Source organism: Patiria miniata, unplaced genomic scaffold, assembly GCF_015706575.1.
Source record: "Patiria miniata isolate m_02_andy unplaced genomic scaffold, ASM1570657v1 HiC_scaffold_7, whole genome shotgun sequence".
Classification (NCBI taxonomy): Eukaryota; Metazoa; Echinodermata; class Asteroidea; order Valvatida; family Asterinidae; genus Patiria; species Patiria miniata.
This window is the reverse complement of record NW_024037074.1, coordinates 4,933,963-4,946,868: the sequence shown is the minus strand read 5'-3', so window position 1 is coordinate 4,946,868 and position 12,906 is coordinate 4,933,963. Positions and strand designations below refer to the sequence as shown.

The following is a 12,906-nucleotide window of genomic DNA, read 5'->3' as shown; positions in this document are numbered from 1 at the left end:
GAGTATTGTATCGACTGCCCAACCCGATCCTTGATTCGTATACCTTTCATCCTTTTTGAATAGCTCTTCGATCTCCTCTTTTAAAACCTGTTTTATTTGACTTTGATTTAAAACGGCTTTCGGTTTGCTATAATGAATAGCTTCGATCGTTTCGATTGTACCATCCGGTTTGATTTTTCGATACCTTATTTTTAATACAAGCTCTACTTTTAAACCTCTGAGCTCTCTCAATTCAGACTTGATTTTATTGACTATTTGTTCCTTGTGCGAATCAAAAAACTTGATTAAATCGTGGTTATAAAGTCTGGGATTTAATTCCCAGTTTCTGTAGTAATTTCTAAACCTTCTCGTTTCTCTAAAAGCTGACTCTGTAAAGTATTCGGGTTGTCTGTATGTTTTAATCGCCGAGATTAAATCTTTTTTCAAAACTCGTCCTTTATAACCCGTCGGTACGTATTCTAGATTTTGTTCGTCTACAATCTGTTTGAGCTCATAAAGTTTCTTTTTCCTCAAGTTTTTAAATTTACTTTCATAATGTTTTATCCCCTCGATGTAGACTTTACGAGTAAGAGAAACATTTTCATTGTGCGGTATATTATACCGCTGCACGTAATCACGCAGCGTGGCTTTGTTCCATTTAGAATATCCTTTGACGGTCGGTCTAAACATATTACTCTCCATTTTATTATAAGAAATATAATATTTTTTTTCTCATTTTTTTTTGGAGGGCGATCAATTATTTCATAAACCATGAGAGCTTGACTGTAGTAAAAATTCCGAAGGTCACGTGGTGGTGACTCAAACATTTTTCAAGGTCGCGTTGTTTACGCCAAATTTTTATCGTGCCTCAACACGTTTCAAGGTCACGTGGTGGTGACTCACACATTTTTCAAAGTCACGTGGTGGTGACATCATCTCATTTTAGCGACGTCAGATTTTTTTTTTTTTTTTTTTCTCCCGACGTCAGAGATATATATTTTTTTTTCTCTCTCTCTCTCGGCGTCAGGATTTTTTTTTTTTTTTTTTTTTTTTCTCCCGGCGTCAGAGATATTTTTTTTCTCTCTCTCTCTCTCGGCGTCAGGATTTTTTTTTTTTTTTTTTTTTTTTTTTTCTCCCGGCGTCAGAGCGAGATATTTTTTTCTCTCTCTCTCTCTCTCTCTCTCGGCGTCAGGATTTTTTTTTTTTTTTTTTTTTTTTTTTTTTCTCCCCCACACCCGGCGTCAGATTTTTTTTTTTGAGATCGGGGGATTCCCCTATATTTTTCCCCAACTATTTTTAGAATCGAGAGCGGCGTGCTTAGGCTTGCCGCAGATTTTTTCCATTTTGCTCCGGTTCCCCCACCTCCCCTACTACTCAAGTGCCGGTGTCATATGAAAATCCGACTCCTATGAAAATCCGACTCCTTTTCCCCATGGCATTGGTTAATCCCTCGCACGTGACAGGTGACTCTCCCATTATGATCCTAAAAATAGCATATTATCGAACTTATGCATGCGCAATACTACCAAAGAGTCCATATCTGATGGAGTCGGATATTCACGCTACACCTGCCCTCTTATATACGACAAACAGGGTGACCGTTTTAGCCGATTTTCGGCTAACTTTGACAGAATTTTTGTTTAAAAACGAGTTTGACAAAAAATTTGACAGAATGGATTTTTGTGGCAGATTTCTGGCAGAATTCTGCAAAAATGGTTACTTGACAGAAAAACAGCAAATTTGAACCAAAAAATGGTACATTTGTTTTAAAAAGGCTTCAATCTTTTCAAACAAACCCTGGCATAACTGGTCTAGGTGCCGAGGTTCAATGGGAAATGGACTTTGTCGTGGCCCGATCTGCCGGCGCGTTTTGCCCGAAATTTACGAATAACTTCATAACATCTTTATGTGACTATAGATTATTTATAATGTAATTTGAACCTTAATTAAGGCAATACTACCAATCTGCATGTAGTTTTAAGTGTTTATAGTGTATTTCGAGTAATTCTGGGGGATTTGGCAGATTTTTTTTATGAATCTGACAGATTTTTGATGCGCATTTAGCAGAATTTGGCTGTGACCTTACGGTCACCCGGACGACAATCCATTAACAGCAAGACGTATACGGAGGCTGACGCGGGCCGGTGCCTGCCCTCTTACGTCAAACCATAACGGCAAGACGGCACAGAGCCTGAATCGGGCCAGTGCTGGTCCTTCAGAAAGATGATACATGGCCTGAAGGGGTCCACTCCTTGTAAAACCATTTTCGGCAAGATGGTTTGCAGCCCTAATCGGACCAGTACTTTCCCCTTTTAAGATGGTACATAGGGCCAGCGGCGTCTACCTCCACAAAACCCATAACGAATACCGAGCCACTATCAGGTCATTGCTAGTTCTTGTACAATTCCTCGTCTTTATCGTTGAATATTTAACCCTAGTGGTATTTAAAAGTTGTCGACATTTCGTCCCAATAACTTCAACTTTAGTCATGGAGGAATCCATGCTTTAATCCAACCTCATGTATTTAACTCTTTTTTTCACTTCAAATAACAGGTAAGAATTTGGTGTTTTAAATTCATAAAATTGTGTAGGCCTACTGATGCTCCTCAGACAAAATCTGGATTTTATGAGCAGCATTTTTCGAAAAACAAATAACCAGTCGATCATGACTGATCATGGAATACGTTTTTCTACGAGTATTTTGAAGGGCTCGTTAATTCATTGAGGTAGTCTATACCTCATATTCATTGCTTAAATATGAAAACCTTGAAATGTAATGATGATCGTTCGTGGGGCGACCGTAACTATTCATGGACGAATCGCTCATAATTGTTGCCAACAGAGGGCGCTAATGCCGGCCACTATCCAACCCAGAGCCGTATATTAACCGGGCGTGTTCTTATTTTACTTCTCCGTCATTATGCAGGTCTATTTGTCGCGATAGTCCATATTTAGCTTCTGTTTAAGTGCCTTCACCACCGATCTGTAGGCAGTGTACTATACTATATCAAAGTCCGTCATATTCGCGCTGAGTAAGAAGAAAAGTGACATAATGATTTGTGTTTAACATAATCCTATAAAACAGCAATAAACATCGTTCTCTGTTTAGTTTGTGGGATCAAAAATACGCATGATATTTTGTTTGGGTTGTGCATTAAATAAAACTGTATTTCGCAACTTTCGTCAGTCATTTACTGCCATACGAAACACTCCCAGATGAATTTTCTGGGGTTTTGAATTTACTGCGCACTAACAATCCTCCCAAATAATTCCAGTCTACACTGAATCTGGCGCTTATCCATTTTTGCCACGACCTTGCCGATTTGAATGGGGAAAAAACACTTGCACACAGCCGTGTTTATACGTATATCTGAAAACTGACATGGGTGGAGTATAATTCTAGCCCTTTCAAATGAACTCAGTGATGCGTAGCCCAAGTGACAACCCAATATTATACTTTCTCATTGAAGCACAAACAGGTTTGGTAGGCAAACATACGGCTTTTCAAAAGGACCTCTTATAATACTTGTGTATATTGTTGGGATTCTTATGCGCTAGGCCTGAGGTCAACCTTTCACCTTTCGTAGCACGTCACAGACACTGCTGGATAAGCCTGCCACAAAAATAATCATTCAAAGTTCAGATCACAGCGCCTTTTAGACTTTAATGCCTTAGGCCCTTTCTGCAATGTACAATGTTTGGAATAAATACGTGAACACAAAACCAAACATACTGTGCCTATGAATAGCATTGGATGTTTATATCTCTTGGTCACCTGTTTTTGGCTTTTCCGCCAGGAGCTTCCACGTGTCACTTGGTGTTCTATTCAGTTGGTCGGTCACTGTCTGTCCCCGAAAATTGACCCAAAATTTGACCAAAAAGAAATATGACCAAAAATAATTGGACCCAAATTAATTTGACTCAAAACAACTGACCCAGAACAATTGACCCAAAACAAATGACCCAAAACAATTGACCAAAAAAAACCATAGGCCTATGCCACGCTGTAATCATTCAGAACACCGATATTGTTTCAATCGATGCGCATGCGCGATTATGTCCATCCTCGAAAATTGTCCTCCGGGGTACGAGCGAACACTCGCACCTGTATTATTGAGCAAGGTTACCTTTCCCTTGTCTTAATTTTGTGAACAAAAATAGGCCACTTGGTGTTTCCCATAGATGTATCCACTTCAAATAGAGCCCCCTACTGTGTCCGCCATTTTTCAAAAAAATGCTATATAATAAGGCTGTTGTAAAACGAGTGATACATGCTATGCAAAATATCGTGCTGAAATCAGCATCACGTGATCGCAATATCCATTTTGAAAAAGACAAGTTGTGCAGCATGCAGGCCTAGCTACCACATGCACAGGCGGAACGCATATATCACCTAAGGTAATCTTCGATAAGACAATGTGTCTTGTTTGCACTAGCCATCTGCACAGTTTGCAAAGATGATGTAAAGGCCGTTCACGCTTTCAACACTGAGTGCAAAAAAGGTAACAGGTATACACAAAGGTGTGTTGCTGTGAAAGGCAGCCGGATCGATCATGGCGCCTACGAGAACCGGACAGTCCTCCACCGCCCAGCTCTCCGTGGCCCGTTGGGTAGCGCAGCGGCTCGGCGGCTTGACCTGCCGGTGCCTGCTCCGCAACAAATTCTTCCTGCTTGCCTTGGCGGTGTTCGGCATGACGCTGGTGCTGTTACGGAGCAGCATCGTCGACGTCGCTGACGAGGCTGGCGACGGGTTCCCGGTGTGGAGGGAGCGGGGGATGGACGCTCGAGTCACGCCGATCTCTCAGGACATTCACGGCGTCAGAAATGAATCGAAGATTAAGATTGTCATCACCTCAGCACCCGTCAACGACTCGCAGTAAGTTATATTATTCCTTTGTTGCTCCACTGTATATGAAAAACAGTGGCTAATTATGTTAATTTGAAGTCGACTCAGTTTTAAAAATCACCAAAATCCATCAAATGATTCTTTACAAATGCTTTGTCGTCGAGTTTTTGGAGACAAAACTGTGGAGACAGATTCTTTATAGACACTCTTTCATGACAATTGTAGTTTTCCTCGACAGTTTTTGTGATTAATTTGAATGAAATTACATTTGTAATGAAATTCACATCTTTTTGAGATTTCATAGAGAAGACAAAAACCAACTGGAACCGTCCAGCAGTGTATTATGTTCAATCTGTAGATATTAAATCTAAATAAACAAACAAACAAACAATTAAATCAAATTATTTATTTTTTTCGACCTATAATCAATTTTCCATCAGAGCCATTTCCCCCATAAATTATTAGGGTAGGGGCTGTCAGAATAGTGAAGGTAGGGAAACTGGAAGCAGAACTAATTTTGGGGGCCTAACCTCAAGCATGCTATACAAACATACAATTTCAAAGCACCTGACATAATTTTGTTTAGCCCTATGGAGGTGATAATTATTTTTTGGGAGTTGAACAACCCCACTTCAGAAGCAGCAATAACCTCTAAAAACTGTTTAAGTTTGCTTGGTGTTAAAAGCAAGGATCCCTTGCATTATTTTGTCCTAAAAGTTAATCTACCGAATTGCATGTTTTATCCAAAAGCTATAACTTGGATTAAAGATCCTTACTGGTACTAAACACCCCGTGAAATTATTCCATCTGGCTTGCTAGTCATTTAGAAGAAAATAAAGAAATGTACGTGGTTCCAACGATATCAGTCAATATTGACTGAGTTTTGGAAATAAAGAGTGTTATAGCAAAATGTAATCATGTGTTTCGTGGAGAAAGGGTCGGGCAAGGTGTTCACTGTTTTCTCCAAAAGTGTATTATTAACTGAGCTGAAACTTCAACAGGTTAAAGTTTTGATATCTGTGGTGGTGTTATTGAAAACGACACAAAATGCATGAAAAAGCAAATAATCATGTAGGCCCTGTGCCTTTAAGTTCCTAACCAGCTGAGATTTTGATGGTGAAGTGTGTCACAACATTTAAAAAAAAAATCTGCATGCTTGACATGGCCATGATCTCTACGTTTTGTCTGTAAATCTCAACAGTGCAACAACAGAATCCATTTTTTGATCATCCAAAGCTTTGGAAAACCACAACAAAACAGCAGCACACATGACCTCCAAAGCGAAACGCATAAATACACACAAACATATCTGCACAATAACATATTGTGATGTAAATTCCAAGCGCGGGGACACCGTGCATGACTATACTCGTTTGCTGCGGCAACAGACTCACGATGAGAAAAAGGCACGCCAATCTTTCGAGAATGTAATTTTCTGTTATAAGGATAATTTAGTCATTTACCAACATGCTGATCACACAGTTGTTCCGGGCTTATCTTAAATTGTATTGAGATTGAGATTAAAATTTCAGTATCCGGTTTAATTCACCCGACATTTAAGCACCATGTGCACGATCATCGATCTGATACACCGTGCCCTTTGGAAACTGGAGACATGCACACAATAAGGAACAAAAGATTGTATACGTCTCCACAGGGCAATTTATATAGATGAATACGTCTCCACAAGGATTTCACGAAATACATATATGGATTTTACTCAAAAACTAGGAATTTCCAAGGTATGTTGATCGGTCGCAAATGGTAGAGTTTTAGAAAAGGGATATTAACTCCGAATTTCAGCTTTAAAAATTAAATCTGGTTAAAATAAGAGCATTTTTAAACTGTGCTTTCAAACTCGAAAACTTTAGTACACGAAAAAAAGAAATGTCATCACACGGATACAAATTTTAGTATGTGTGTTTGCAAATGTGTACCACCTATATATAGGCCTACTTTCGGTTTTGTCAGTCTTTCTGTGCTCTTTTAGTTTACAATGTTCATGAATGATGATCTCTCTTCAAACACTGACCTCTTAACAATGGCCTCTGTTCTGGCGCTGTGGTCCAAATTGGTTTACACGGTGCTGGACTCATGTGCCGTGGTATATGAGGGTTCGAACCCTGGCGGGGAACGTGGTGCTTGTGTTCTTGGGCAAGACACTTTACTACAATGGCCTCTCTCCACCCAGGGGTCTAAATGGGTACATGTGAAGATATACGGTTAGAGAACTCAAGCTGCGCTGCAGAAAAATGGACTCACTCCTGATGAAAGGAGATAATACTTGCAAAGTGCTTTGAACCTTAGTTATAAAGCGCTATACAAGTAAGCACCACATTACCCGTACTACATGTATTATAACTGCATGTATAGGAAATGCTTTCAAAACAATGTTAAAGCGGACGACCAGGATAACATTTAGACTGGTGTCATAGGTCCTTTCTTTCCATACGTTGTTTCCTTCAATAGTGATTTTTTCCAGCTTATACAGGGTGATTCAAAAAGAGAGTGACTCGAATTAATGATTTTTTTCCTTAAAAAGCAATCAAATTTGAAACACCGATGAAGTAGGTCTTAAAAGAGCATCCTCTTCCACTCATCTCAAAAAATGAAATACTGAAATTGATCCATGCTATCAGGAGTTATGAACGTTTTACTATAGGTTTTCCCGGACAATTTCGGAAAATGTGCGTTTGAATTTGTAAAACATAAATTCAATTTGGCGCCGAGTTTGAGAACGACGTTCATCCTGGTTTCATTTTCGCAATAACTAGCATTCTATTTCATTTTGCATCAATCAAATAAATGAATGTGCATAACGTTTCATTTAAGGGATTACAAATACGTGATTAGGTTTTCGGTTTGACGTATGCGTTGCCGATTATTACGAATGTGCAATCCAATTCGCAGAAAAATCGATTGTCTATTGTGACACAAGCTGAATTGAACATTCTTTTTCATTTGTTACAATTTAAATTCGCATTTTCTGCATTCAATTTAAATAAATTATGCAGGCCTATACAAATCATGATACAACTTTGATTTATTAATTAATGATTCATTAATTAATCAATGTATGCCTTATTGATCATTAATGTGTTTGTTGTTATATACACAAAGGCCTATGTGAAATGTAGGCAAATGAAATGTGAAAATGATATTAATATGACCAATATGAAATCACTCAAAATAATCTTGTAGCCATATTATTGAGACGGTAAAGGGACACATCACGTGTCATGTTACATGGGTTCTGCATGGGGACTTTTTGAATATTCAAAAATTCAATCATTCAATCAACCATTCCTCAACTGTTACTTTAACACATAAATGAATTCCAATGCTTGACCAGGCATACGTTAAATAACACTGCGAGGGAAATCGGCTGCACATTTAGCGAAAAAAGATTGATGATCAATTAAAAGGAAAACAGGATTGCGGATGTGCCTTCGATTTCGCGCTAAAATGAAATGTCAATACACTAAATGCAGTGCACTTTCGGGAAATCGTACGCTGATTTTTATGTGACTGAATGCACTTTCACGGAAAAAGAATTATCATTCGTTAAATAAAAACAGAGATTTGGAACGTTCATTCTATTCCGCACGAAAACGAATGCTTCTTTTACAAAGTCGTGTACACATTTTCCGAAAATTGTCCAGGAAAACCTATATTACATCCTAAAGATGCGCGCATTTACCTTGTCTCCAGATATCATCCAATGGTCTCGCCAAACCTTAGTATCGATTCACCATGTTGCTTACTGGTACAGTTACCCTAATAAAAACCTTATGGGAAAATCATGTGAACAAAGATAACATTGTGATATAAAATAGCTATGTTACCAACTTCTACTCGAAAATGCCTCTTCTTGCCCCAAATGAGCCTTTTTTTTATAATATCGCCTAGTCTAGTCAAGAACAGTGCTGATGTACAAATAGATTTTTATTCACGTCGGCCATAGTCAATTGAAAGTGAGGTAATCTTCATTGTTGGAACTTGCGAGTGGAAATGAAATGAAATAAAAGTTTATTACAAAGCAACACCAGTCTGCTCTGATGACCAATTTAAACTTTGTGATTAAACATACCCTAATGTTTTAAAGGGAAGATACAACATTTGCAAACTTCAAAAAACGAAATAATCAAATTATCACGAAATATCTTACTGGATTGTTAGGGAATGACATTCTAAAGCATCCTGTAAAGTTGGGGCTCCTGGTGTGCTGACATATTCAAGAAAAACTGCATTTTTCCAACACTGGTCGGCCGACCAGCGTTGGAGAAAACTGGGTTTTTTTTCAAAAAGTGGCTCCGAATTTTTCATATTTAGTTCGTCTGTAGTTTCTTTGCAATTGATTACACACCTGTGAAGACTACAAGCATGCTAGACTGATTCTCAGACCTTACAATTCCCCAAAGTTGAAAATTGCAACAAAAGCAAATGTTGTACATTCCCTTTAAGCCACATTTGAAAAAAGAATGAAAGTGAGGTTTGGAACGCCTTCCAATCATAAAATATTACCTACTGAGGCTAATGTCTCCCAAAACCTTGTTTTGAGTAATCGGCGCCTAATACGTAAAAAGTCATGTCAAAATCTTCTTTTTTTTTCGAGGGGGGGGGGTATTTTTGAGTAGCCAAGGCCCTGCATTTTGGTTGTGAAAAAGAAATACCCCAAGAGTGAAAACATTTCTGAAGTGTGTTTGTGTGACGTTTTTCAAAAATCGTCAGCAATTTTCTTGTGAACAACAAATAATGAGACAGTCTGGCACCATCCCATTCAACTGTTTACAACTTTAAAATAGATTCAGGAACACGATCGAAACCTGCTTTCCTCATGAATAAGGTATATTGTTGGAATACTATAGGGGTTTTGTTTAATGTTTCACTAGCCCGCATGCGATTTTTTTTTCTCCCAAACGACATCCGCAAATGTTTGATGCTATGGCGTTTTGGACTTTACTTTTCTAAAAACATGAGAAGAAAATAAAAATTACAAAAAAGGAAATGAATTCGAACGTAATGAAATTTGGACTTTATTTCCTCCGAAGCCTCAGGTTAGAAAAGAAAGAAATTTCGGGTACAAAACGGTGATTCGAACCCGCAATCTCGCGGTGCAACATCAATTATAAGTTTCATTGTGGGGGGAGGGGGTCGTTGCCCTGCCCCCTGATACCCATAAGGTTTACGTTAAAATGAGTATCTGCATCAAAAAGATATAAAACTACTCATTACCAAAGGGTATGTCACATTTTATTTTCACTTATAGTGATGAAACAAAGAAATTAACACCATTAAAGTTTTGCCACCTCAGCTCAGAGGGTACCTATAGGCCTACATCTGGTCTGGCTTGTGGCTGTAGGCGACACGTGGGCGGCGGACGCGGATTGCGAGCATCCGCGACGGGATTCGAGTCGTATCACCTGAGGATGGGACGGACGAAATAATCAATATTTGCTAAAAAAAAAAAAAATTTAAAAGGCTGGTAGGCGAGAAATGAAGGGGCGGGGAGATGAATGTCTGACTTTTTATCATCCATGTGCATTTATAAGACACAATGAAAAGGGTAATTTCTGTATAATCAAATGCATGCTGCTTCACTCTGTTCACAGACAGAATATTACAATCTCCTTGTCAGAAAAAAAAATATGCCCAACGAAACAACAGTGAAGCAAGTGGATGCAGTTAACAAATAAAAGTTGAAATCAAATCCTGCATGGTTGTATTTTTCTTCCAAAACATTTCATCTGCGGGTATTTTTTTTTTTTGCTGTGCAGCGTACAGTTTTTTTTAGTCTCCCGAAAATACTCGACAAAAATATATTACAAACCCGCTTTTATAGAAACAATTATAGTGTACAAGCATTACATTCACTGTGTGGACTTCCGAACAAAAGAGGTCCACATAAACCAGGTAGAGGCGACGTTGTGTGGACTTGCCCACGTCCACACAGTGTTTCCCCCTCTCTGGAAAACAGGTTTAGAGACATTTTGGGGTGAGGTTTATTCGTGGCAAAATGAAGAGAAACACTCAAGGGAATCACAGAAAAAAATAAGGTTGGAAGAGTTTTCACAGTTTTGAGTAAACTGAGTTTTTTGTCACTGTTTTTATAACTACACGAAAACAAAGGAATATGTAGATATGTAAAACAAACATGAGTGTGGCATTGTGTGTACATTGATACACGAGATGATATACGGAATGCAAAGTAACGTCGGCCAGGCATTTACATCTTATGACCGCGATACAGACATCCTTGTTTTGATACAAAACAACAGATTTCAATCAGCAGTGTTGGCTATATATCTGCATGGAAGAATCTCATAATGCATACTCAATACATATTTTGTCTGGTCAAACCCGGACGTTGTGTTTATACCGCGGTTGTTGAATCGTTGATTTATTGAGCGGCCGTATACCGAAAAATGGCCACGTGTGGCCATTTTCACGTTAATTCTCCTGTAATTCTTAGGTGGTTGAACAGAGCGTGCCCAAAAAGTGCAACATTCAGCAAACAAATAAGTTAAACTGTTTAATGTTTTTTTCTTCAATGAAATTATATATTACATTAAAGCCTGACTATTTCTCAATCCACTCCGTTTTACCCCATTCCATTTCAAGGGCGGATCCAGGGGGGGGGGGGGGGCAAAGGGGGCCATGCCCCCCCCCCAAAAAAAAACGAAACCAATTGTTGTTGTTTTTATGTGACGTCGCAATAAAGGCAGGCAATAAGTACACCACCATCTTTTCCTCAAAAAACATTGGTTAAAGTGGTCAGAAATTGCCTCAGATCGCACCACAGAGCATCGAGAATCCAAAAAAAATTCGGGGCCCTTAAGCGGGCCCCGAACCCCACGCCGTAATTTTTTGACCCACTTTTTGGGAGACACAATTTTTTTTTGGGCCCCCCCAAAAAAAATTGTGTTGTGGATCCGCCCTTGCTCCATTTGGGTCCCAGAAAATACAATCGATTAAGTGAAAGGGTGTACATTTTACTTGGACCCCTCTCACCTGGACATGCTGGATCTGGGTTAAGCATTGAATATAGCATTGAAGTTGATGACATCACAGGTGAGAGTGGCCCAAGTAAAATTTACACCCTTTTACTTAATTGATTGTATTTCTAGATCTAGGGATCCAAATGGAATGGGGTAAAAAGGAACGGATTTAGACACACATATATATATAATTTCTTGGAAGAAAAAAATTAAACAGTTTCAATTATTTATTTTCTAAATGTTCCACATTTTTTTACACACACCGTGGTGTTTCTAGGGCCGTTATGATGACGTTCTTAAACAAATATATTCTTCTTTTATTACTCTTCATTGTGCCACAAATATTATAGGAACATGGTAAAGGTAAAAAGTGCAAAACTATATGCACAGGAAACAGTTGATAAAATAGTGTTAGATATCTTATTTTAAGATGAATAATAAATGTCAGCATACTAAATGTCACACAATTGTTTCAAAAACACATTACAAAATAGGCCCAGATCAGAACTCAACCCTCCCCCCCCCCCCCAAAGGAACACAGAATCAACAAAACAAAGTATGAACAACGAAAAAGACGGACATGCCCTGTATACAGTGTATTAGAAACGCCCATAAATATAGGGGAAAAGGGCCATTTTCAAGTAGAGATTCGTATTCAGTTGTCTTGTGCAATTAATCTATGTGTGTGCATGTCTTTCTCGTACCTTCTTGAATTCTCATTTTGCGAAATTGATTGCCCAATATACGAAAATAAAAATAAAATTTTAGTGAAAATCTCCAGTCGAACCAACTCTGTTAAAATTGGAGGACGAGTGTGTGATATTTATACTGGTGAAAAGTCAATTTACCTTACTTATAGATCGTCGTATTATAAATGTGTAATGCTAAAGGAATCCGCATGCCTGAAAACGAAATTTAATACTTGAATTCCTAATTCAAAACACATAAAGAATACAACAGCTGGATAGTATGAATGTATGAAAGTGGAATTTTCTGCTTATTTTGCCGAAATTGAAAGGGAAACATGCCTCCAGTCGAACCAACTCTGTTAAAATTGGAGGACGTGTGTGTGATATTTATACT

At 38.5% G+C, this 12,906-nt stretch overlaps 1 protein-coding gene across 1 annotated transcript in view; it reads left to right on the top strand.

Moving 5' to 3' along the window:
- Positions 1–4,066: 4,066 nt before the first annotated feature.
- LOC119745486 (CMP-N-acetylneuraminate-poly-alpha-2,8-sialyltransferase-like) overlaps positions 4,067–12,906 on the top strand; it is a 28,887-nt gene continuing 20,047 nt past the window's right edge. Inside the window, exon 1 of the mRNA XM_038221856.1 lies at positions 4,067–4,855. Within this exon, the coding sequence (XP_038077784.1) occupies positions 4,533–4,855 (323 nt within the window). The 5' untranslated portion in view covers positions 4,067–4,532. The remainder of the gene's footprint in view (positions 4,856–12,906) is intronic.